The 27,259-nt window shown below is 45.8% G+C and overlaps 1 protein-coding gene across 1 annotated transcript in view; it reads left to right on the forward strand.

Annotated features, from left to right (window-relative positions):
- BBOX1 (gamma-butyrobetaine hydroxylase 1) overlaps positions 1 to 12,911 on the forward strand; it is a 75,328-nt gene extending 62,417 nt beyond the window's left edge. Inside the window, 3 exon segments of the mRNA XM_060262508.1 lie at positions 9,219 to 9,415; positions 9,881 to 10,047; positions 12,362 to 12,911. Of these exon segments, the coding sequence (XP_060118491.1) occupies positions 9,219 to 9,415; positions 9,881 to 10,047; positions 12,362 to 12,522 (525 nt within the window). The 3' untranslated portion in view covers positions 12,523 to 12,911.
- Positions 12,912 to 27,259: the final 14,348 nt, after the last annotated feature.

The following is a 27,259-nucleotide window of genomic DNA, read 5'->3' on the forward strand; positions in this document are numbered from 1 at the left end:
GGAGAACCAGGACTGAAGCAGACTTTAAGTGGAGGCAAAAGACTGAGGAGGGGGGACTCTCTCTCCTTTTTCAAGGTTTGTAAAAGTTTCTGCCTATCCTGGTAACATTTACAACACCTGCATGAGGAGGACCACACCAATCTTTAGTTATACAAGAGACTTCATGGTTGAATTTAACTGACTTGCTTTAAACCCCCTTTAGGGGGAAAAAAAAGTTTTGGATTTTGGGAAAGTTGCTTGCTTGCAAGTTTATATGGATGTGAAGGACAGCTGGCTTAAAAGTACTTTGAAGCTTAAATTGAAGTGCTCTGAATGAATTTATAAGAGCCCCAACTGTCTTTCAAATGCTGGTGGGCATTTTTTTACTGACTTATGACATAGCAGGATTTTTGATAGGAAGAAGAACGTTTCTGCACGTTTCCAAAGAGGATTTTCACTTATTCTTGTTGGATGTTATGAATATAATCCTTTAACCTTGTTTTCATTTTTTTCTTTTCCTTCCTTTTATCTGTGGCTGGAATATTTTTGACGTGTTTTAAACATTTTTGGCTCTGGATTCTTTTTTAATTCACCCTTCTTTTTTTGCATTACCAAATATGGATACTTTTTCTTATTTTCTGTTATTTTTTGCTTTGGGAGTGCCTGGTTTCCTTTTTTTCAGTCTTCTCAGCAAAAATCAGGATTTTTGTATGAGAAAAGAATCAAATATCTAGGTGTCCTTATTTCAAATAAGTGTAGCAATTTAAAAACAGACAATTATGATAAACTACTTAAAGAAATTAAAAAAGACTAGGAAAAATGGCATGACTTGAATCTATCCTTAATGGGAAGAATAGCCTTAACAAAAAGTCTATTATTCTTGTTTCAAACTATTCCAGTATTTTTAAATAGTGGATTTTTTCAAGAACTGAACAAGATTGTCTCCAAATATGTTTGGCAAGGCAAAAAACCTAGAATCAAACTAAAGACATTGCAAGATTCCAAATTAAGAGCAGGTATGGGCCTTTCAGACTGGCAATTGTATTACAAATCTTCTGTGCTTTTGTAGGTAAGAGACTGGATATTATTGAATGATAAGAGACAACTGTTGTTAGAGGGACATGATCTCACTATGGGGTGGCATGCGTATCTATGGTATCAAAGACTTGAAGGCCATTCCTATTTTCAGAATCATTGGTTTTGAAAATCCTTGTACCACACGTGGTCATGGTTAAAAATCAGAATTTATCAAAAAATTCCAAGATGGGTCTCTCCAGTAGAAGCATTTACTCATCCAAATCTTCTAAAACCAAATCAGAATTATAGATATGATGACCTGTTGGGAAAAGGCAATCAGTTGAAAACCAGAGAAGAGTTGGAAAATATGGACATCAAAATGAACTGGTGGTTGAGAATGCAAGTTGAATCTAGGTATGCCAAAGACAAGATGACAGGTTTCAATACAGAACAATATTCATTTGATAAAATATTTTTGGGTCCACAGGAAAAGCTAATCTCCAAATTATATGCATATTTACTTCAGATGAAGACACAAGACAAAGTTGTAAAAGACTGTTTGGTTCAATGGGTGAAAAAATTTGGTCACAATATTACATTAGAAGAATGGGAGAGACTGTGGAAGTTCAATGTTAAATTAACTAGGTCAGTAATTTTTAAAGAAAATTTGTATAAGGTGTTTTATAGACGGTACTTGACTCCACAGAAATTGTGTAAGATTTATACTAATATGTCTAACAAATGTTGGAAATGCACTAAACAGGTTGGTTCTTTTTATCATATGTGGTGGACATGTGAGACGGTGAAGGGTTATTGGAAAATGATGCACAAAATACTACAGAAGATTATTAAGACACAGAATCAATTCAAACCAGAACTATTGTTATTGAATATATTTCCTGAGGACTATGAGACACTTGTTGGCACAAGAAATGAGACACTTGTTGGCACATTTCAACACAGCAGCCAGGATTCTCTTGGCACAGAGATGGAAATCTCAGGGAATTCCCACGAAAATGGACTTTGTGGGAAAAATTCTGGAAACAGAAGAGCTCGACTTTCTATCCCAGCTATTGGCTGGGATATCTAAGGAAGAAGCAAGAAAATACTGGATGAAATTCTATGCCTGGTTAGACTCTCAAGACTCTTAAGATTCTCTGGTGTGAACTTATTTCTCCCTTTTTTCTTATATTTTATATTACAAAATTGCCTTTACTGGAATTGTCAAAAACAATAGATAACTTAACCAAAAGATTTATAATATAAAATTTTAAAATGTTGATGATGTTTAGTTTAAAGATAATAATAGGGGACAGTTTATGTAAAGAAAGTATTGCAGATGTAGGCTTGTATTCTTTGAAAGTATCTTTATGCAGAATAAGATTAAAATTGTGCTCTCTATTCCCTACTCCTATTTTTTCTGAAACTAATAAAACTTTTTAAAACGGAAGAAGAGAAGAGATTGGATTTATACCCTGCCCTTCACTACCCAAAGGAATCTCAAAGCGGCCTACAATCTCCTTTCCCTTCCCCTCCACACAACAGACACCCTGTGTGAGGTAGGCAGAGCTGAGAAAGCTCTAACAGAAACTACTCTTGAGAGGAATAGCTCTGTGAGAACTTGTGATTGACTCAAGGTCACATCAGCAGGTGCATGTGGAGCAGTAGGGAATCAAACACAGTTCTGCCAGGTAAAAATCAGTCCACTTAACCACTATGCCAAACTGGCTCTTCTGATGCCGCATGTGGCATCTGCTCCATGTTTGAAGAAAATAGGCAAGGCTATTTCTTGGTTGGGGCTTGTGGTTGGCAGGTTGTTCCCTCATTGAAACAGCTGCCACTGAAGAGTCTGGAGGACAGCAAAGCTACAAGCCTCCCTGAGCCGCAGGCCTTGTACCAGGAAGGAAAGTAAAGGCCCTTCCTCTCCAGCAATCCCCAACCCTTCTCATAAGAACATAAGAGAAGCCATGTTGGATCAGACCAGTGGCCCATCCAGTCCAACACTCTGTATCACACAGTGGCCAAAATATATCTATATATAGACACACACACACACACACACACACACACTGTGGCTAATAGCCACTGATGGACCTCTGCTCCATATTTTTATCCAAACCCCTCTTGAATCTGACTGTGCTTGTAGCTGCTACCACCTCCTGTGGCAGTGAATTCCACATGTTAATTACCCTTTGGTTGAAGAAGTACTTCCTTTTATCCGTTTTACCCTGACTGCTCAGCAATTTCATTGAATGCCCACGAGTTCTTGTATTGTGAGAAACGGAGAAAAGAACTTCTTTCTCTACTTTCTCCATTCCATGCATAATCTTGTAAACCTCTAAGAGCCCCAAGCATTTTAACCTTCATAGGAAAGTGTTCCAACCCTTTAATCATTCTAGTTGCCCTTTTCTGGACTTTTTCCAATGCTATAATATCCTTTTTGAGGTGCGGTAACCAGAATTGCACACAGTACTCCAAATGAGACCGCACCGATTTATACAGGGGCATTATGATACTGGCTGATTTGTTTACAATTCCCTTCCTAATAATTCCCAGCATGGCGTTGTCCTTTTTTATTACAATCGCACACTGTCTTAACATTTTCAGTGAGTTATCTACCATGACCCCAAGATCTCTCTCTTGGTCAGTCTCTGCCAGTTCACAACCCATCGACTTGTATTTGTAGCTGGGATTCTTGGCCCCAATGTGCATTACTTTGCACTGGGCGACATTGAACCTCATCTGCCATATTGATGCCCACTCACCCAGCCTCAACAGATCCCTTTGGAGTGCCTCACAATCCTCTCTGGTTCTCACCACCCTGAACAATTTAGTGTCATCTGCAAACTTGGCCACTTCACTGCTTACTCTGAACTCCAGATCATTAATGAACAAGTTAAAGAGCATGGGACCCAGTACTGAGCCCTGTGGCACCCCACTGCTTCCACTGTGAAGACTGCCCATTTATACTCACTCTCTGCTTCCTATTAATTAGGCAGTTTTTTGATCCACAAGAGGACCTTTCATTTTACTCCATAACTCTTGAGCTTACTAAGGAGCCTTTGATGAGGAACTTTATCAAAAGCTTTCTGGAAGTCGAGGTAAACAACATCTATTGGGTCCCCTTTGTCCACATGCTTGTTCACCCCCTCAAAGAAATGTAACAGGTTAGTGAGGCAAGATCTTCCCTTACAGAACCCATGCTGAGTCTTCCTCAATAACTTGTGCTCATCAGTGTTACAAAACCCATGCTGAGTCTTCCACAATAACATGTGTTCATCAATGTGCCTACTCATTCTGTCCTTGATAATGTTTTCTACCAACTTTCCCGGTATTGAAGTCAGACTGACTGGCCTGTAATTTCCCGGATCTCCTCTGGAACCCTTTTTAAAGATGGGGGTGACATTTGCTACCTTCCAGTCCTCAGGAACAGAGGCAAATTTCAATGAAAGATTACATATTTTTGTCAGGAGATTCACAAGTTCAACTTTGAGTTCTTTCAGAACTCTTGGATGTATGCCATCCAGACCTGGTGACTTATTAGTTTTTAATCCGTCAATCAGTTGTAGGACCTCCTCTCTTGTCACCTCAATCTGACTCAGGTCTTTCAACACTTCCAAAATTAGTGGTTCTGGAGAGGGCAAACGCTTCTCATCTTCCCAGTGTAGATGGAGGCAAAAAATGCATTCAGTTTCTCAGCCATTTCCCTATTCTCCTTCAGTAATCCTTTTACCCCTTGGTCATCCAAGAGCCCCACTGCCTCCCTGTCTGGTTTCCTGCTTCTAATATATTTGAAAAAAAAATTATTGTTGGTCTTTATGTTTTTTGCAATATGCTCCTCATGGTCCCTTTTTCCCTGCCTGATCACAGTCTTCATTTGATTTGCCACAGCCTGTGTTCCCTTTTATTAATCTCACTTGGACTAACTTTCCACCGCTTAAAGGAGTCCTTCTTACCTTTTACAGCTTCCATTACTTTGTTAGCCATGCAGACCTTCTCTTATACCTGTTTGTGCCTTTCCTAACTTGTGGTATATATTTTATCTGAGCTTCTAGGATTGTAGTTTTAAATAGCCTCCAAGCTTCCCCAAGGGTTTTGACTGTATTTACCTTTCCTTTCAGTTTCCTCTTCACATGCCCTCATCTCAGACAATTTACCCCTTTTAAAGTTAAGTGTGGTTGTGCTGGTCTTTTGGGGCAACTCCCTATTTATACAAATGGTGAAATCAATAACGTTATGGTCACTGCTCCCAAGCGGTGCAATCACTTTTACATCTCTCACCAAGTATTGGACATTACTTAGGACCAAATCCAGGATCGCCCCACCCCTGGTAGGTTCTGTGACCATCTGCTCCATAGCACAGTCATTGAGAGCATCAAGAAACTCAATCTCTTTCTCTCAACCAGAACACATATTGACCCAATCAATCTGCGGGTAGTTAAAATCACCTATTATGACACAGTTTTTACGTTTAGCCACTATCTTTGATCCTTCCATCATATTATAATCGTCCTCTATCTTTTGATTTTGTGGGCGATAACAAACTCCCATAGTTAAATTTCTTTTTGGGCCCTCTATTTCGATCCAAAGCATTTCTAGAAGGGAATCTAATTCTTTGACCTCAGTCTTACTGGACTATATACCCTCTCTGACATACAGAGCCACCCCACCTCCAACCCTTCTCTCCCTATCCTTCCGATATAACCTATATCCAGGAATCACCATGTCCCACTGATTCTCCTCATTCCACCAAGTTTCTGAAATTCCCACAATGTCTATGTTTTCCCCTAATACTAAACATTCCAACTCACCAATTTTACTTCGAACACTTCTAGCATTTGTATACAAACATCTATAATTTCCCAGACAAGTTACGCCTGCAACCTTCCTCCTGCTGCGAGACTTTGGCAGGCAGCCCATACTGTTTGTCACCATCTCAGTGGACAACTCTGATCCATTACCCGGTAGAAAAGTAATAGCTAACCCTTCATCTCTTTGAGATGAGTCCTCCCGAAACAGAGACATTTCATCTCCTGTCGGCTTTCCCCCAAGATTTAGTTCAAAAACTGCTCTGCCACCTTTTTGATTTTATGCGCCAGCAGCTTTGTTCCATCTGGGGACAAGTGGAGACCGTCTCTTTTGTACAGCTCCGGCTTGTTCCAGAAAGTATCCCAATGCCTAACAAACTTAAACCCTTCTTTCCTACACCATTGTCTCATCCACACATTGAGACTTCTAATTTGTGACTGTCTCTCCAGCCCTTCACGTGGAACAGGTAGCACTTCTGAGAAGGCTACCTTGGAGGTCCTGGCCTTAAGTCTCCTGCCTAGCAGCCCAAATTTTTCCTCCAGGACTTCACGACTGCATTTCCCCACATCATGGGGCCAACATGCACCACGACCACTGGCTCCTCCCTAGCACTGTCAGCCTATCTACAACACACGTAATGTCCGCTACCTTTGCACCAAGGAGGTAAGTCACCATACGGTCAGTACGCAGTTTTGCCACCCAGCTGTCTACATGCCTTTCTCACAATACATCCCTTTCTCACAATACAAGAACTCGTGGGCATTCGATGAAATTGCTGAGCAGACAGGTTAAAACGGATAAAAGGAAGTACTTCTTCACCCAAAGGGTGATTAACGTGGAATTCACTGCCACAGGAGGTGGTGGCGGCCACAAGCATGGCCACCTTCAAGAGGGGGTTAGATAAAAATATGGAGCAGAGGTCCATCAGTGGTTATTAGCCACAGTGTGTGTGTGTGTGTATATTTGGCTGCTGTGTGACACAGAATGTTGGACTGGATGGGCCATTGGCCTGATCTAACATGGCTTCTCTTATGTTCTTATGCCTAAGGATCGAATCACCAACTACCAAGATCCCCCCCCTCCCTGCCCAGGGACGGTTCCTTGGCACAAAAGGATACCCACTCACCAACTGAAGAAGAGGTCCCTACTGAGGGCACATTCCCCTTATCCTCAGCCCAGTGCCATTCCCTCTCGACCCTCATGCTCCCTGGCAGTAACAGGGCTGCCACGTTCAGAGTGGGGCTCATCTAATACGTCCCCAAGAGTCTTCCCCGAGTGCCTAACTGACTGTCTCTGCTTCTCCATGTCAGTCACCTCGGCCTCAAGGGTACGAACTCATTCCCTGAGGACCAGGAGCTCCTTGCATCGAGCACACCCAAGACTTCTGTCCTGTGGGCAGATAGTCATACATGTGACACTCAATGCAAAACACTGGAAAGCCCCCACCCCCCTGCTGGCATTCTACCTTCGATAGCTTTTTTCAAAAATATATAGTCCCCTTTTAAATCCTGTTTGTTTATGTGGCTCTCCTTCTGGAGGGTCTACTTACCTTATTGGGAACACAAGGAATCTGGGTTCCTGATTCTTACAGAGCCCCCAGGCTAAGAGCCACAGGCCAAGAGTGCTTTAGCTCTCTGGCAAGGCACAGCTTAATAATGCCACACTCCACACTCTCTGTGCTCTGATCCCAAGCCCCAGGTGGCTGCTGCAAAGAAAGGAAGCTGGATTGGGGGGAAAAGAGAAAATACAACCACCCCATGGGAAGTTGTTTTACTCCCTGTCCAAGCAACTCTTCTCTGGGAGCCTTGGCAATCTCTGTTTCTCTCTTGTTGAGAGCAGGAAGCAAGGGAAGCATTTCTCCTTACGCCAGACACATGGGCTGCCTACATATCAGCAGAGGTGGGGAGAGACAATCCTGCATCTCTGAAAAGGTTATAGTCATAGTTATATAATATTACTAACTAGGAGTAAGGTCCATTGTGAAGAAAAATACAATGGGTTCTAAACGGAGGCTCTTGGCGAGTGGCCGCCACCCTTGCTGTCTTCCTACCCACCCAAGTGAAGGCACTGACCTCCCCCCCCCCACCTCAAGGGGAGCTGATCTCTGCCATCTAGAGAGCAGTTGTCACGTGGCTCTTCTGGTTGATGGTAATTGTGAATGCAGCTCTCCATAAGCCACAGAGTGAGTATGACATGTCCAGTTTGGAAGAGCCTGGCTGATTGTAACTGCATCTTGGAGGAAGATCTGTAAAATCTGGTGTCTGAACCCATTGTCAGGCCCCACCCCCACTGCTGTTTGTCTCTCCCTCACATTCATAGTCCACAGGCAAACAAGACACTGATTTCAGCTGCCAGGATTGTTGCCTGATGACCAGTGTCCAGTGACTATTACACCACAATTCCTATAGCATAGCAACTTGTTACAGATTCATAGATGTCTCTGGTTGGCAAGATTTCGTAGTGACTCATCACTATAGAAATAAGAATCTTCCATCCTGCAACATACCTATGAAGCTTGAGAACCCCAGTTCTATCAGAGAGGAAGGAGAGAATAAACAGAGTTTGAAAAGGTGAGATGAAGAAGCAAAGGTTTCATTTAGTGAAAATAGAAATAAATTCAAAAGTCCAGACCAAAGCCTGCAATATATTTATTCTGTTGTAGTCTTATCAACAATAGTAGTACTGCCTTTGATTAAAGTGATATGTGGATTGTAAACTGGCACTCTCTAATGCCACCCAGTTTCTGGAAGCCAGTCCCATTGAATTCAAAGGAAGTGACTTCAGTGTATGAATGCCTGATTTTTTTGTTTAATTAGCATACTTGCAACCACTGTCTCTTTACAGCTATCGTTTTTCCCTGGATTAGCTGCTAAAGCCAGATCAGGCACTAGGACTGCCAACTCTGTGTTGGGGAATTTCCTGAGATTTGGGGTTGGAATTGATCTCTGTAGTCTGGAGATACAGAAAATTTTCAGGCCTCCCCCTCCCCCGAGGATGGCAACTCTATCAAGCACTCCTGTCATGGTTATCAGTCAGCCCACCTGTTTATTGCATTTACTGTTGATTCTCATCTGCCTGGAAGTACTTGAGAGAGAGAGAGAGAGAGGAAAGCAGTGTATTTGCATGCATGCATAATATGGATCATTTGGGCCTAACTCACAGCATTTTTATTTAAGTATCCTGTCTGTGGGGTACTGGAATAATACCGGTGTAACAGAGGAATACAGTGGTGCTAAATGTAATATCTTTTCATAGCAGCTTGTAGTTTATGCCATCCTAATGCAATTTACAAAAAGTAAAAGTAGAGTAAACATAAAAGTAGAATAAATCAGAATTTGAATGAAATACAACAGTTATGAATTATAATGCATTTAGGATAGCTCTTCTTGTAATTTAGCACTGATTTGTTACAGATTCAATTCCTGCACTGTATAAAACAAACACCCACTGGAGGAGAGAGTGAAGTTGTAGATGGCTTTCATGTAGCAAACAAGTTTAAGGAGCAGAATCCTCAGGCGTTCCAAATCTTGACCTCCACCCTTGTTGATTTCACAGACACTGGAGCAGATTACTGTGATTTCTCCCTACAGGCCAAGCAAAGAATTCTAGAGTAAGTAACAGGGCAAGAGTTGATTATCCCCTATTGCCTATAACAGTATGTGCCTTGCAGTTATTTTACTCTGAATTACAGGGCAACACATCAATAATCTTGTTTAAATAGCAAAAATCCAAAGGTCAATCACCGCCACCTTGTGGAATTAATTTTCGAAGTGACGTTCTGGGTGCTGTTCTGATCTCCTTGGAGGCAGAATGGCATAAAAATGTAATGGATATTTTTAAACATTAATATGGCATTTCATTTACTATTTTGTAATCTACTGTGGGGCACATGTGAGCTCTTTTGTGTCAAATTATGTCTACTTTATAATAGCATAACTCTTTGCACTATACTCCATTAAAATGAATAAATTATTTTTCTCTTCTTTCTTTTTTGTGAAAATTATAGTGTTCTTACACCCAAACTGCTCAGAATTGAATGACAAGATAACATGTTTTGTTCTTTATTCCTCAACAGCATAGATGACAAGGGTCAGGTGGTTCGTATCAACTTTAATAACGCAACCAGAGACACAATATTGGACATTCCTGCTGAAAAAGTAAAGCCATTTTATGCTGCTCTCAAGGATTTTGTTAATTTGCTAAATAGTGCAGAGAATAAGTACACCTACAAGATGAAACCAGGTAAGTAAAATAACTTTACGTCTTGCACCACATACAGATGCGTCTGAAATATCCCTCCTGGTATAACTGGGAGTATACTTGCCCTTTCCTTTTTTTGTTCTTCTTAGCACAAATGGGTATCAGCAGCAGGGGAACACACATGGCATAACCAAGGCAGAAATGCTGGGATACCTCAGATGAGAAACAGACATGTGAGAGTGTCTAAGGCTTTGTGTATCCTGTGTCCATCTCAATATGGATGAACCTTGACTGCTATGACCACCCATCTCAAGTCAGCAATGCAAAATGAAGTCAGATGACAAGGAATCTTGTATTTATTTTTATTTATTTATAATTTAGATTTATGGATTGCTCAGTCCCTGAGGACTCAGGGCTCTGACCAATAAACAACAATAAAAAATACACATCATAATGAAATATGTTAAGAATAAATTGTCAAATGACACTAATACACCAGATTTCAGGCTATATCATCACCATGTGGGAGAGGTGGGAAGAAGCCAGGAGGAGGGAGCACCAGCCAAGATGGTGCCCATTCCTCTCCTCAACCAAAAGCTTGGTGAAACATCTCTGCCTTCCAGGCCCTGCAGCATTGTATCATTTGGCAGAGAGTTCCCCCACATGGGAGGCAGGGCTGAGAAAGCCCTGGCTCGGGTCAAAGACAGCCAGATGTCTTTTGGGCCAGGGACCACCAATAAGTTCTCAGCAGAGGGACATATCAGAGGAGGAGGTTCTGGATACATAGGTCCCAGACTGCTCAAGCCCTTAAAAGTCAATATCAAAACCTTGAACCTGGTCCAGTACTGCACTGGGAGTCAGTGTAACTAACACAGCACAAGTTGGATGTGTACTGTCCATGATGTTCCCATCAGGACTCACGCTACCACATTCTAAATCAGTTGGAGTTTCCAGATCAGTCTCAAAGGTAGGCCAGTGTAGAGTCAGTTACAGTAATCCAATCAGGAGGTGACTGTTGCATGGATTACTGTGGCTAGGTTGATACGAGACAATCACTGTGCTTGACACGGGTGGGAAAACAGCTTGGCAGCATTCATGAGCTGGACCTCCATAGAGAAGGAGGTATCCAAGACCACATCCAAACTCCTGATGGTTTGTGCCACTGTCAGCAGCACACCATTAAGAGTGGGCATTTGACACTCCAGCCCTGAATCTGCCCTCCCCCCCAGCCACAGAACCTCCATCTTAGTTGGATTCAGTCTCAAGTGGCTCTTTTTTTTTAGCCATTTCACCACAACCTCTAGACCCTCAGCCAAGATATGTGGGGCAGTATCTTGGCAGCCACCTGTTAATAGATGTTATCAGCATACTGGTGACACTCCAGCCTGAAACTCTGCACCAGCTGGACAAGGGGTGCATATAGATGTTAAACAACATGCTGGGATACCTCAGATGAGAAACAGACATGGGAGAGTGTCTAAGGCTTTGTGTATCCTGTGCCTATCTCAATATGGATGAACCTTGACTGCTATGACCACCCACCTTGAGGGGCCCTACATGTTAAGGGACACCTTGTCAACACCCTGTCCCATAGTACCATCCTCTGTTCCCAACCAAGAAGAAATGAGGTAGGTCATTTCAAGGCTACCATGTGAACTCCTACATCAGTGTGGCAGTGGGGCAGAAGATTGTGGTCAAACATGTTGAACGCTGCTGTGAAATCAATCAACAGCAGTACTGACCCACCTCAATCCAGCTGTCTGTGGAGATCATCTGTAAGGACAATAATCATAATCTCTGTCCCATTGGACAGAGGGGTACAGGGGACATCAAGATGTCTCCCTCTGTCTTTGTCTTCTGCCAGCGAGCAAAGGCTTTTTTTGTTTCATTTGGCATTTTCCTATAAACTCTTACTGATCCACCTCCCTGATTATGTGTGTTTGTTGTTTGTATGTATTTATGTTCTTATTGTATTCTTAAATATTTTATATACATTTTAAATGCTATTTTAATGCCTTGATGTTTTCTGGCTTGGAATCTCTATTTGTCATTTAACATCACAAGAATACAGTATACCCATTAATGCTTTTTTCTAAGTTTTACTATTTGTAAAATTTGATGGCAACTCTAAGGCCTTGCTATCATTTTTTTTACCTCATAAAGATATGATGATGTCCTGATTCAACTTGGATTTCATAACTTGTATCAGGTCATGATTAATCTTCATCTCATCATACATCACGCCATACCCAGTGTTTCACTAAGAAATTAACCTTCAACTAACTGAGAATATGTCTGAGCTCACCCAGTCGTATGGTATTCCTCACTAGTTGCATTCTCTTAATGCTTTTTAAAGGTGAAATAGTGGTATTTGACAACTGGCGTTTACTGCATGGTCGACAGAGTTATGAAGCAGGAACAGAAATCTCTCGTCACCTTGAAGGAGCCTATGCAGACTGGGAGGTGGTAATGTCAAGACTACGAATCCTACAGAAGAACGTTCTGAAGAGCATGTAACCTCTGAAGGCTGGACTACTAGGGAATTGTGCCCCAGCACAACTGGACAGAGTAGTCCAGAGTGTTTCTGGAGGATAATGGTCTCATGTGTTTCCACACTACCAGCATGAACGTCCCAGTTGACATAGCTCTAACTACTCTACTAGAAACCTGGTTGATCTCTGGTACAGGATTAACTGGGCCTCTGTGGTTGACATGAATATTGACATCAGTGTTCATAATTATGTGATTTGGAAAATGAATTTGGCCAGCTTGTATGGTTCAGATATGTTATGAGTCAACATGGAATATAGAATGAGTTTCTGCACATTTATGTTTCGTGTTTAGCATACCACAGCCCCAAAAGCCAGTTTCTTATCAAGCATAAAACTTATTGAATATTAAGCCATTATTCTCTATAAAATGTGTCTATCACTATGAACTATGTGAGCTACAAACCTAGCTGATTTGTAGGCAGGGCTGGCCCGTGGGTTCATGGTGCCCTCGTCAGATGCCCTCCTGCTGCCCCCCCACCAGTGCCGCCCAAAGGTGCCCCCCACCATCGCCTTGCACCCCCAATGCAGCTCTGCAACATAGTGCCGAGCTCCATCACAACCCCCCCTGCCGTGGCAAGGCAGAGGCAGCACCCCCTTTCCATCCCTTCTCCCCCCCCCTGGGGCATTCACAGCCCAATGCAAGTGAAACTTATCTGGCTGAAATGAAGGCTTGGCTCCCCCCTCCTTTCTGGAACCAGTAGTAGTGGGCGGCAGAGGCAGGCAAACTAGGTGCTTGCCTGGGGCACTGGGAGGAGGTGGGGAGCTCAATTTGGCGCCCTACCCTCCCATCGCCCTAAGCAACTGCCTAGTTTGTCTAGTGGGCAAGCCGGCCCTGTTTGTAGGTGCATGCTTAGAAGATTTTTTTAATGACAGCACTGTACTTGTAATGAATTACCATGGATTTCTGTAAAATAGTAGGAGCTACATACCCATCTACTTTGAAATTTACATGCACAGAAATTCTCACCAATTTCTGTGAACCGCTTGATCAGGGTTGCCTGTGTGGTGAGTTGCTTCTCAGAGTCACTTCTCTCAGTCATCACTTGCAAAAGTTCTGGGGTACTGTTCCTCATCTAGATCTATAATTCCTTTGTTCTTTGGGGTGTTGGGAATAGGGGTTCAGTTTCCATCTGGCTCTCTGCCATGGCTGGTGCTGGGCAATATAATTGACTTGGGGGAGTACATCAGCATGTATGCGCCAACATTATGAGCTAGGGAAGCATTATTGGAAAATAGACAAATATTCTCTGAAAACATAGTGAGAGAACTCTTCAGATATCCTCATTTGTCAACACAGTTAACAACTATACACCTTCTTCACTGATTAAAGCTCAGGCAGCTCTCAGGTTTCCTGGAGAATTGAGGGCAATGAAACAGCAGGAGAAAACAGCTAGAAATAGATGTGTTGAATGATTTGCAACAAGTTAGAACAGTCACCACAAAGTGCCTTCTCAAAGTCATCTGATAATGGAGGTGACGGTAGCAAAGCAACAGTGTGAGTATCTTCTTCGTGGTCTCTGTGCATCACACTTGTGGGATACTGCGCCTGCGCGGGTCCCCGATCGGTATCTGTAAGAAAGCCCGGGAATTTTCCGCGGTCGGTGCCACTGGGCATGCGCAGGCGTCCCATTGCGCACGCCCAACGGCGCCATCGCGGTAATCCCGCCAGTTCCTTTCTGACCGCTGCGCGAAGAAGCTGCGTTTTCCTCGTGTTCCCGGTCGGTGAGCTTCGGGTTTTCCCCTTTTTTCCCCTAGCCTCTGTAAATATTAGCCTGTTTGTTGTTTTCCTTAGAGTAGTAGTTAGTTCTTAGTTAGTTAGTTAGTTAAGAGGTTAAGAGGTTAAGAGGTTAGTTAAGAGGTTAGTTAAGAGGTTAGTTAAGAGGTTTTTTAAGAGGTGCCAGGCCTGCAGGAAGAAGATCGCCCCTCCCGACGGCCATTCCCTGTGTCTTCTCTGCTTGGGTGAAGCGCACCGTGTGGAGGCCTGCCCACACTGCCTCCGCTTCTCCAAACAAACCAGGAAGAACAGGGCGGCAAGGCTCTCGGCTGCACTAACTGCCTCGGCACTTCGTCCTCCAAAACCAACGGCGGGCCCTTCGGCGTCGGTACCGAAAATGGCGACCGCCCAACCCCCGATGGGCCCATCGGCCGATGCGCCCTTAGTCGACGCGGAAGCTCCGAGGGAGCAGCAGCCCGCGAAACGGGCCCTCGAGCTATCGGTCGAGAGGCCCGCGAAGAAGCGACGGGAGGAAGCGGGGCGCGAATCCTCCAAGAAGGCGAAGAGTAAGGAGAAGCGAAAGCGACCACGCTCCACTCCGCCTTCTCCCGATGTGTCAGCGCCGGTCGCCACCGAGCCGCCGAGAAGGGTCCCTCCCTCTCCGCAGCCCCCCGACTCCAGGGGTCGGCGCGCGTCGGCCGCACAGCCCTCCAACGCCAAGGGCTAGCGTCCATCGGCCACGCAGCCCTCTGACTCCAAGGGCTAGCGCTCATCGGCATCGCAGCTCGCCGATCCCAGCGCTCATCGGCCGCAGCCTCCAGCATCGGAAGTGGAGATCGACCTAACCCTTCAATCCAAATCGGTGGCATCTCGTCGGCGGAGCATCGACTCGGCATCGGACGTTGAGGCGTTGCCATCGGCCGACGCGGCGACGCCTGCAGCGCCCAAGCACGTGAGATGAAGGGAGCCGTCGGTCGAGTCGCGCCGCTTCCCACCGATACCCCCCTGGGAGCAGCATAGATGGCAGTCGACATATCCCTGCTGCCCGCAGTACCACTGGTACCAGCCACCGGAACACCAGGAATGGGAGCATCGGTCCGAAATGTCCTCGTTCTCCAGGACATCGCACCGACCCAGGCAACCATCGGCATCGGTCTCGATCCCACCGGAGCGACGCGTCACACTGACAGAGCCCCCACACCGACCACCGACGCCGATCCAGTCGCCGCGGAGGGAGCCAACACCACCCCTGTCGGGGCACTCGGACCACGGAGAGTCCTCGCCATCGGGGTCGGAGAGCGACGGGGAGAGAACCTGGGAACCCTCACCGGATCCCAACACAGCGGAGGACCTTCCAGTCTCGCCTTCTGAAGACCTGCGGTCCTATGCAGAGATGGTTAAAAGAATGGCAACCACCATCTCCCTACCCATCTCACAGCCCAAGCCAGTTGTGGACGATAGCGTTTTTGATATCGTCCAGCGAGACACCTCCGCAGCCGTAGCCCTGCCTATGACCAGGGTCATGTTACAGGCACTCAAGGACCCATGGAAGAAGCCATCCTCGGCACCGGTGTCCTCGAGGAAGCTGGACCATATGTACAAGGTCCAGGAGACGGGGGCTGAGTTTTTATTCACGCACCCAAAACCAAACTCAGCCATCGTCTCGTCTTCCTCGAGGTCGCACAGGGTGCATTCTGCCCCCCCCCCCTGATAAGGAGGGGAAGAAGTTGGATTCCATGGGCAGGAAGATCTACTCGGCGGGGTCCCTGGGCGCCAAGGTATCGAACTATATGGCCTGTATGGCGAGATACCAGTACGCCATGTGGGAACAGCTGTCCCCCCTCCTGTCCTCCCTACCCGAGGACAAGAAAATGATTGCCAAGAGGCTGCAACAAGAAGGCCAGAAGGTAGCAAAGCAGCAATTAACAGCAGCAAAACACCTGGTGGACGTGTTTGCCTCGACCATCATGTCTGCCGTCTCCATCCGCAGACACTCCTGGCTGAGGTCTACCGCCCTGCAGCAGGACACCAGGGTGCTCATCGAGGACTTACCCTTTGAAGGGGACGGGCTCTTTAGTTCCACCACAGATAACGCCCTGCAGGAACTTGACAAAAACCAAAAGATCTTCAGGAGCCTGGGGGTGCAGGCACCCTCCAGACAACCCAGAGTCAGGCAGTGGAGCAGGTCCTGGACTAGGAAACCCCCCCACAAGCCGTCCTCAGACCAACAGTGGCGCCCACGTCCCTTGCAGCCCGACAAGCAGGCCTACTCCGGTAACAACAGAGGTCGCTACAGCACCCAGCCTTCAGGCAAACCTAAGGGTGCCCGCCCCTCCAAGCAGGGACTTTGACTTTTCTGTCCCACGCATCGTCGCTATAGCAGCGCCCGCCTCACGGCCTCACTGGATCTCTATATTTTAGTCTCTTCGGGGTATTTTTACTTGTTTAGTTGATGGGACCACAGCAGCTTTGTTTATTCTTCCCACAAGGTATATAGGCTCACGAGAACTTTAACTTAAACCACAGATTTATTGTAACAAAAAGCCTTAAACTGGGGATATGGGAGATATTTACACAGGCTTACACGTTTGTTCTGTTGTTTCAAGCTTACAGTCACTTTTACTTTCTTGGATCTTTCACAGTTACACAGTTCACCGTTCCCTTTAACTCACTCTCCACCTCTAGCCAAGGTCTGGCCTCTTGGGATTGATGTGTCTAGTCTCACCCCTCGACTGAAGTCTCTCCTCTCAGCCCTTCTTGGTGTCTCAGACCCACATCCACTCCCTCAACCTCCTCACTAGATCTTTAGAGTAGTTTCCTGGTGTCTGTGACCATTCCGGTCTTAACTGACTCACACACACACAGCCCTCTTGGCTGGTTTTGTCCAGCTGGCAGTCTTTGGAAGACTTCCCCGTCTCCATCTCCAGCTTCTTCACAGGATCAGCTGTCCTCTCAGCCTCTACCAGGCCCGAACTGACCCCCTCAGTCTCTGTCAGGTCCCCACTGACAGACTTCTCTGACAGGCCTCCACTCTGTCAGACATCAACGGCCTGAACTCCTGCCTCAGCAGTTTCTCTTACTAAACTACTTTTCCCTCCCTGAGAGCTCTGAGCACTTTGCCCCCACCCTCAGGTCACCTGACGCAGCCCTGTGCGTCTTCAGTTTATGGTTAACCCATTGCTTTCCGTCACAGTCGCCCCCACCCACTGCACGATCCGCCTCCGCCCTTTCCTGCCTGCCTAGGAGCGGGTCTCCTCAGACAGGTGGGGCCTTTCCATCATCAAAGAGGGCTACAAAATAGACTTTGCTCAGATTCCAAACCAGTCCGTAGTGATTACCACCCCTCCCTCCCCACCTCTGCTGGCGGAGGTGGCCACCCTCCTACAGAAACAAGCCATAGAGAAAGTACCAGCAGGGGACAGAACTGGTGGGTTCTATTCCCGCTACTTCCTGGTTCCCAAGAGGGATGGAGGGCTGAGACCCATCATGGACCTTCGGAATCTGAACAAATTCATCCTGTACCAAAAGTTCAGGATGTCCACACTGCAATCTATCCTGCCCCTCATCAACCAAGGGGACTGGATGGCCACCCTAGATCTCAAGGATGCCTACTTCCACATCAGCATCCACCCAGAGTTCAGAAGGTTTCTAAGGTTTGCAGTAGGCCCACAGCACTTCCAGTTCACGGCCCTACCATTTGGACTCTCCACAGCACCCAGGGTGTTTACAAAAATGATGAGCGTAGTGGCTGCCCACCTCCGGCTGCAGGGGGTGATAGTCTTCCCATATATAGACGACTGGCTCCTGGTAGCCAGTTCAAGGGAAAGTCTGTCTTCCCACATCACAACCACACTACGCCTTCTCCATGCCCTGGGCCTGCAGGTCAACCTAGAGAAATCAAAACTCACTCCATCAAAGACAGTGCAGTTCATAGGGGCAATACTGGACACAAACCTGCATCGAGCGTTTCTGCCCGCCCAGGGGGCAGAGGACATCACTAACACAGTGCAGTTGCTCCAGAGACAAGGGTGGGGCACAGTAAAACAGCTTCAGCGGATGCTGGGGCTGATGGCGGCGACGACAAGCGTGCTTCTCTTCGCGAAACTGAGGATGAGAGACCTGCAGCTATGGTTTCTCCGTCAGTTTCGCCCAACCAAAGACTCACCTCGAAAGAGGTTCACTATCCCTCCTACGACGCTCCAATCCCTCCAGTGGTGGGAGTCGAGGGACAATATCTGCCAAGGAGCGCCCTTCCACCTCCCGGCCCCCACAGTGACCATCACCACGGACGCTTCCCAGTGGGGTTGGGGCGCCCACATGGACGGACTGTGCGTGGGGGGCCAGTGGCCTCCCAAGCTGGCCTTGCACCACATAAACTACCTGGAACTGCTGGCAGTCCACTTTGCCCTTCGTTCTTTCTGCCCAAAGCTGGCGGGAAAGACGGTGGCACTGCTCACAGACAACAACACCGCCCTGGCGTACATCAACAGACAGGGTGGAACGGTGTCCCGTCGCCTCTGTGCACTGGCGATGGACTTGTGGACGAAATGCATCCAGCACGACGTCTTCGTAAAGGCCGCACATCTCCCAGGGGTCCTCAACATACAGGCGGACTCCCTGAGCAGAGGGGGGGGCCTCACCACACGAGTGGGAACTCCAGTGGCGCTTCCTGCAACCAGTTTTCCAGCTTTGGGGATACCCGCAGCTGGATGCCTCTGCCACAGCAGACAACAAGAAGTGTCCCATGTTCTGCTCCAGAGGGGGTGCCGACCCAGCATCCCTGGGGGACGGGCTTCTCATCCCCTGGGAGGGCCGTTTCCTCTACCTGTTCCTGCCCCTCCCCCTATTGACGAGAGTAATCAACAAGATAGCAACGGAGAGGCCACGTTGCATCCTCGTGACCCCCTGGTGGCCTCGCCAGAACTGGTTCTCCTCCCTACTACACCTGTCGGGGGGAAACTTTTACCACTTCCCAGCAGAACCAGACCTCCTGTCATCTCAGGGGGGGCTGGTGGTACACCACAACGTGCCACACCTGAAACTAACGGCGTGGCTCATAGACCCTTAGAGTTCTCGGGCAGGGTCCAGGAGGTCCTACTAAATAGCAGGAAACCCTCCACCAGGGCATCCTACGATAGAAAGTGGAGGAAGTTCTCGAACTTTATGGCTGACCGGCCAGGCGCACCAAGGGAGGCAGGCCTGCCGGCAATCTTTGACTTTTTGCTGTCCCTAGTCGACGCAGGCCTGGTCTTCTCTTCCATTAAGGTCTACCTGGCAGCCATATCTGCCTTTCACGAGCCTGTGGGCGGATACTCAGTTTTCGCCCACCCCCAGTCCAAAAAGTTTATGAGGGGGCTATTTAGACTGCATCCACCATCTAAGCCTCTCACTCAGTTGTGGGACTTGACACTGGTCCTAGACATGCTAACCAGGCGTCCCTTCGAGCCAATGGCCACATGCTCCCTGCAGCTCCTGTCCTGGAAGACTGCCTTTTTGGTGGCCATCACCTCTGCCCGTCGTGTAGGGGAGCTCACGGCGATGCGTTGTGACTACCCTTGCCTAGCCTTTAGAGAATCCGGTGTCTCCCTGGCCCCGGATATCAACTTCCCCCCTAAGGTGCCCTCCCAATTCCATCTCAATCTAGAGGTTTGGCTACCCACCTTTTTCCCTAACCCCTCCTCGGACGAGGAGCGGAGATTGCACTCCTTAGACGTCAGGCGTGCCTTACTTTTTTACCTAAAGCGCTCTAAAGCCTTTCGCAGGGACCAGCAGCTATTCGTCTCGTACACTGCGCCCAGACTGGGCTCCAGGATCTCTTCACAGAGGTTCTCGAAGTGGCTGACGGAGACCATCAAGATCTGCTACCTCCTAGCAAAGAGGCCGTTGCCGGGACCTGTTCGTGGGCACTCCACAAGAGCAATGGCGACATCGGTGGCGTTCCTGAAGGGCGTGCCCTTGGCGGATGTCTGCAAAGCTGCTACCTGGTCTTCCCCGCATGCTTTCATGAAGCACTACGCGCTGGACATGCATGCTCAACAGAGGACTCGGTTGGGGACTGCGGTTCTACAATCTGTTATCTCCGATTGACCGTCTTCCCACCTCCAGGTATGCCTTGCTTGCTAATCTCCCACAAGTGTGATGCACAGAGACCACGAAGAAGATAGACAGGTTGCTTACCTATAACTGTAGATCTTCGAGTGGTCATCTGTGCATTCACACTACCCGCCCTCCTTCCCCACTGCTGACGGTCTCCCTTCAATAGGAGCTTTCAGCGGTCATGAAGGAACTGGCGGGATTACCGCGATGGCGCCGTTGGGCGTGCGCAATGGGACGCCTGCACATGCCCAGTGGCGCCGACCACGAAAAATTCCCGGGCTTTCTTACAGATACCGATAGGGGACCCGCGCAGGCGCAGTATCCCACAAGTGTGAATGCACAGATGACCACTCGAAGATCTACAGTTACAGGTAAGCAACCTGTCTTTATGGGTGTAGGAGTACCTCATTAGTGGAATGCCTTTGCTTGTGAAATCTGCTGGGTCACATCACTATTGAACCTGTAGAAGTAGAGCAAAGCCATTTGGTTTCAGTGGGCCTTTCTGGTCTTCCGCTCTGATGACGGTTTTTATGCTTCTTCGATGCTTTTGAGTTTTATTTTATCCTTAGGAAGATTTTTGATATTTAACTTGAATTATTTTACATATTGGGATTTAATGTTTGTGGGCATGTTGTGGAAGGAATAGCAGGCTGAAGATTATTATGTTGACAACAGCAACAATATTGCAACCTCTGTTTAGGTTTTTAAAATAGCCATGATTGGGTCTTTGCACTGCTATGCTACATTTGCAGCAACACGTCTTCTAATCAAGAAACAAAGAAGTTTGAAGCCCATTCAGATATGACTTTTTAAAAATGAAATGTAAATAAATACAACACATGGTTTACTCTGTGCTACAGCCAGGGATGACTCAGACAAGAGTGAACATATCTTACATGTTTTAAATGGCAGCACTTGTACTTCTGAAATAGGCCTGGAACCTGCCATAAAACAATAGATTGTAGTGGTGGCATAGAATTGCAATGTAAAGCCAAGTAAAGCATTCTCTGTAATAAAGTTGGAAGCGCTTGCACATTTATGTGATGTCTTGACGGTTATGTAATATTTCATTATAAATTATATTCCCATTTATTTCAGTTTCAGAGATGTGGTATCACACTCAGCAGTTCCTCAAAATATTATGGAATTACAGAGTTAGATTTGTTTCAATCATAAGCCAGACCATATTTATTTACTTCAGTTTTACCCCACTTTTTCTCCCCATTGGAGATCTAAAGTGGCTTACGCCCTTCTCTCCTTCTCTGTTTATCCTCTTGACATCTCTGACAATGTGCAGTTAGCCCAATGTCACCCATGCTAGAATGAAGATTCAGACCTGGGTCTCCCAGATCCTAGACCTACACGCTAACCATGACACCATACTAGCTCTCAAACCTTGTACAAGGAATACCACCAGCTGCATAGCAATAAAAGCTGCACCTAAATTGAAAATACACTTTTTGAATTATAAACAAATAATTTTAAAATATGGAGATCATCTCAAAATAAAAAGTGGTCATTGCAGTTAGGGAATTTGCATTGGAAGCACATTATTTGTAAGTCTTGCAGTGACTAGCTGTTGTTATGGCTTTCTTAGAAGTCATAACAAGCAACGGTGTTCTTCAGCTGTACACTTGAATCTCTTCAGGGAGTTAAGAGTATAATTCCAAGATGGATTCCACTGATTTGTTTACATGGAGCAAAAAGTCACTGATGCAGGCACAGTGTTTCCATTTCAGTTGCAACAATTTTAGAACTCCTAAGCAGTCACCTTTTTTTTTTTTTTTTTACATATCCCAGTATTTTCTATGTATCATAGGTATTTTATTATCTGGAGATATGGTGTGAGTCACTGGAAACAATAAACTCATGCTTGTCAAAATTATAAAGAAAAGCCCAAATACATTTTAACTTGCATTTATAAGGTACACATAACTTCTCTTCCAAATTCTTAGGAAGTTTCCATTGTCATAGTCAGTCCAAAATCATTTCAGCATATGATATTTGGTCCAGATTCATTCAAATAAATGGGATTTTAATTCCAAGTGATCAGTTCCAAGCATCTAGACATGCAGCTGCTATGATCCTAAGAAAGCTTATTTGGAATGAGTTTTACTTAAAGTAGTAGGACCTACCTCTTACTCTAAGGACAGCACATGAAGTTACTTTATACCAAATCAGCCCACCTAACTCAGCACTGACCACTCTGTTTTGGCAGTAGATGCCCAGGGTTGCAGGTCCTTCTCAAAACCTCTTGAGATTTTTAAACTAGAATGCCAGTAATTGAACATGGGACCTTCTGTATGCAAAGCACACAAATGCTCTGCTTAGGACTTTTTTTTTTAACAGAAAAGGCCCAGCAGGAATTAATTAGCATATTAGGCCACACCCCCTGATGTCACTGGAGCTGCGGTCATTTTTTAAAACTTGAGTGGAGTTTTTATTTCAAGATGACAGATTGGAAAAGCAAGAAGGAACAAGTGGTCAAGCTGAATGTTTTCCATTCAACATAACACTGCCACTGCCTTAACAGAGAACATTATAAATAAAGGTTACAGAGGAAAGCAGGTGGAAACAAAACAATACATGTCAAATAGAGGATGCTGCTGCTCACCTTCTCCAGCAAGAGGTAAACCTGTTTGAAGAAATGAAAACTAAACTGATGCAGGTGAGCTGTACTAAACCTTTGAAATATCTTGGCACAAAATACTCAGTATATGTTACAAGCCTACTCTGATTGGACAAAACTGAGTCAGTAGTACTGTTATAAACCCATTTTATAAAGACTGCTTGCAAGAGACAAGAAGGGCCAGCAACTTGGTAAGACTGACTGCTGTGCTTGGGTATGCATGTGCGACTTGCATCCAACCCATCACATTCCATTTTTTAGAAAACCCTGGAAAATCTAGCAGTTTTATATAAGAACATGCTCTAGCCCAGCGAAGCTACACACTCCAGAATCTGAAATACAGTCACAACTCCTCTTACCATGTGGGAGAACATTGACACAAATAATTTAAGGACAGCAGAAATTAAGTCTTTTCTAATCTAAAGTTTAGGAGTTGACAAACAGACCTGCCACTCAAATCTGTCTTACCGATTCCATTTGTTGGCTTGATAGTATCCAGGTATTATGTAGCTGTTCTCTTTGCACCATGAATCAATCAGCATGAGGGAAACCTCGAACGTGGGCAGCAGGTTAAGGGTGCCATGGAGAGTGGGACACAGTTGACAAAGAGGGTGCCGTGGTGCTGCTGCTGCTTCTCAGACATCAGTTGTTGCTGCTGCTTCTCAGCCACCAGGAGCCTGTTGACGGTGCAGTGCGAGTACTTGGCACCACGGAGCACCATCTTGCTCAGCTTCATGGTCAGCCCTCTCTGGGGCTCAGACTGCACCAGCCAGCCACCCTCCACCACAACCACTTCCAGCTCATACATCATTTTATTTGTATCCCGCCCTCCCCGCCGAAGCAGGCTCAGGGTGGCTAACAGCATTAAATCAATACATTAAATACAATGATTTCAAACAATAACTAATTTAACAATTTAATTAAAATTCTAAAATTAATAAAATAAAATAGGATTGACATCCTGGTGCTATTAAGACAGATGGTAAATTTTCCTTAGCAGTCTCTTCTTTAATCGATGTAGGCCATCCTAAAAAGGATGGTCTTGCAGGCCCTGCGGAACTGTTCAAAGTCCCGCAGGGCCTGCATTCCTTCCGGAAGCTGGTTCCATAGGTGTGGAGCCACTACAGAGAAAGCCCGGGTACGGGTACTCTATAGTTTTACCTCTTTCGGCCCGGGGATAGTCAGCAGGTTCTTCCCTGCTGACCTCAGTGCTCCTGGGGTTCATATGGGGAAAGACGGTCCCTCAGCTGGGCAGGTCCTCGGCCATATAGGGCTTTAAAGGTGATAACCAGCACTTTGTAACGAATCCGGTATGTAACTGGCAGCCAGTGCAGTCCTCGTAGCCCCGGCTGTATGTGCTCCCACTTTGGGAGCCCCAATAGCAGTCTAGCAGCCGCGTTCTGCACCAGCTGCAGCTTCTGGGTTCGGCACAGAGGCAGCCCCATGTAGAAGGCATTACAGTAATCTAGTCTCGAGGTGACCGTTGCGTGGATCACTGTTGCTAGGTCACGACGCTCTAGGAAGGGGGCCAACTGCTTTGCCCGCCTTAAATGGAAAAAGGCTGACTTAGCAGTGGCTGTTATCTGAGCCTCCATTGATAATGAAGGCTCCAGTAGAACTCCCAGGCTCCTGACCCGGCATGCTACTTTCAGCGGCGCCCCGTCAAAAACCGGGAGAGGTATTTCCCTCCGCAGAGCGCCCCGACCCAGACAAAGGACCTCTGTCTTCGCTGGATTCAGTTTCAGCCCACTCAGCCTCAACCAGGTTGCCATGGCCTGCAGTGCCAGGTCTAAATTCCCTGGGACGCAGCCAGGCCAGCCGTCCATTAGCAGATAGAGCTGGGTGTCATCCGCATACTGGTGACACCTAAGCCCATGCCTCCGGGCAATCTGGGCAAGGGGGTGCATATAGATATTAAATAGCATCGGTGAGAGAACCGCTCCCTGAGGCACCCCACAGTGCAGTGTGCGCCTCTGGGACAGCTCACCCCCGATTGCCACCCTTTGTCCCCAATCCTCAAGGAAGGAGGAGAGCCATTGTAAAGCCAACCCCCTAACCCCAACATCGGCTCAGGCTAGCTGTCCCACAAGGGTGGCAGTGGCCATTGCACACGGAGACAGAAGTGTTGTGAAAGCGTTGTGCACCTGTTTGACGGCCTGTAAATACACTGTCATCCTTGGATGCTGCCTGGATGGCTCACCTGCAGTGAGGATGGGGCTGGGCCAGAAATTACAATTCAGGAGGCTCTTATGATGGTGAAGGAGTCATTTGCATCAGAGGAAGGCCATGTGCCAGAAGAAGGCACTATGAACAGCAGGATATAACTCATTGTGTTAGTTATATTGGAACTGATTCCAATCTTCCTTGCACCACTATTAGAAATACAATATATTAACTTAGAAATACAATATCATTAGTTATTTTTACCCCATCAGGGCTACACTCTTAGAATGCAAAAAAAGATTAAGACCATTATCTTCTGTTTGAAATTGTAATCTAAATCTTTAAAACAAAGGCTGCAGACCAAAGTGAACAGCCATAACCAGTCAAAATGAACATGGAAATTGGGTGCTGCGGTCTATCAAGTGCTTTTACTCCGCATCCTCCATTCACAAAGGTTCACTGAAATGAATGAATGGATTCCTTTGGTGAATCATTCCTCACTTTAGTGAAAGCACCTCTGTCTGGTCCAGTTAGACCTGTGAAACTGTCTTTTTGGACCAGTGAGACATCTGTAATTTTCTGGACTGTGTTTAGATAGACATCCTAATTTTTTCCTTCTCAGATAAAGTAATGCTTGCATATTAAAATGGATTGGGGAATACTGGCTCATCCCTCTAAAACAATAAATGGTGCCTTTTTCTGCAGAATTTTGGCATCACTTTGGACTTTGCTATACTACAGAATGAGCTGATATGATACATCACAAACACTGGCTTTTAATTACTATTTGACAATGTTTCCTTTGTTTTCCATCTAGAAAGTCTATTTTTAAATTAAATGAAAAGCCCAATGGTATTGCCCATTTAACTGCAAGGTCAGCTGTTCTATCATGTTTTCTATGTTGTGACAGTTCTTTGTTAAAGCAAATCCTTAGATTTCATTCAGCCATTTCATTTTGGGAAACATTTTTTGCTTTTAGCTCCACAGTTTTCTTTGTCCATGTGTTTATCCCTTAATAACATGTTGTTTGGAACCAATTAGCCCATTGGATTCTTGCCTAATCACAAAAACCCATTGCATAGCATAGCGATGTCTTGCACAGATGCAGAAACAAAGATAACAGTGGGGGAAGAGTTTTTCAGAGGCCATGATCAAAAGGTTTTAGTGAAATTTATGTATACACTCCATTGAGATAAGATTTGTATTTGTTCTAAAAAAAAAAAACCCCATTAGGCTACATGAAGGGAAGTTCTGGCTGTACAAAGCTGTACAAAGATTGCTTTTGGCAATCATCCAATGGTGTTCTTTCCAAGTGGGGCTTGGTAATAGCAGTGCACCAGGGTTGTTTTTGCAAGTACTACATTACTGTGTGGAACAGATAATAACAAATCTGAACTAATGTGTTTTCCACAGGACATAGTTGATCAGTCTATTTGTTCCAGGACCCCAAGGAATTATCTTAGTTCTGGATTAATCTAGTCCTCTGTCTTGCTTCCTACAAATACTACTTGATGTGACAGTCATTTGAAAGTTGGAAGGCTACAGCTGTTGTGAAAGATATGGATGCCAGAACGTTGCAGAAATAATTTGACATGAAGGCTTTAGTTCTTGATTGCAGAACTTAAATTTGTTCCCTGAACCATCTCAGGATCTTGTAGTCTCTTTACACTACCTCAGCAATAGAGTCAGTCCACAGAAGAGGAGATGCTGGTAGCCTTGATGATTTTAGAAAAAAAAAGGAAGAAGAAGAAGATCACTGCCCAAAAAGCTGCCATCTGCAAAAGAAATTACCAAATCAAGTGCCGAATTATTAGTCAGGAAATAATATTACTACAACCATAATCAGAGAAAAATGTAAGTTCAGCCTGAGCAGCTTTCCCAATTCTGCCATTCATAATAAAAAGAGGCTAAATCAAGAAGAAGAAAAAAACATAAGCCTGCCAGCATAATACTTTATTATCTTGGGCTAGGGTGGCCATAATATCTTCAGGCCAGCCAGGGACACCTTGAGGGGGGGATGAATGTGTGTGTGCGCGCGCGAAGCGCGTGCCTGCCGGAAACAGGAAGTGACGTCATGCCACTGCCGGAAACAGGAAGTGA

Source organism: Heteronotia binoei, chromosome 21, assembly GCF_032191835.1.
Source record: "Heteronotia binoei isolate CCM8104 ecotype False Entrance Well chromosome 21, APGP_CSIRO_Hbin_v1, whole genome shotgun sequence".
Classification (NCBI taxonomy): Eukaryota; Metazoa; Chordata; class Lepidosauria; order Squamata; family Gekkonidae; genus Heteronotia; species Heteronotia binoei.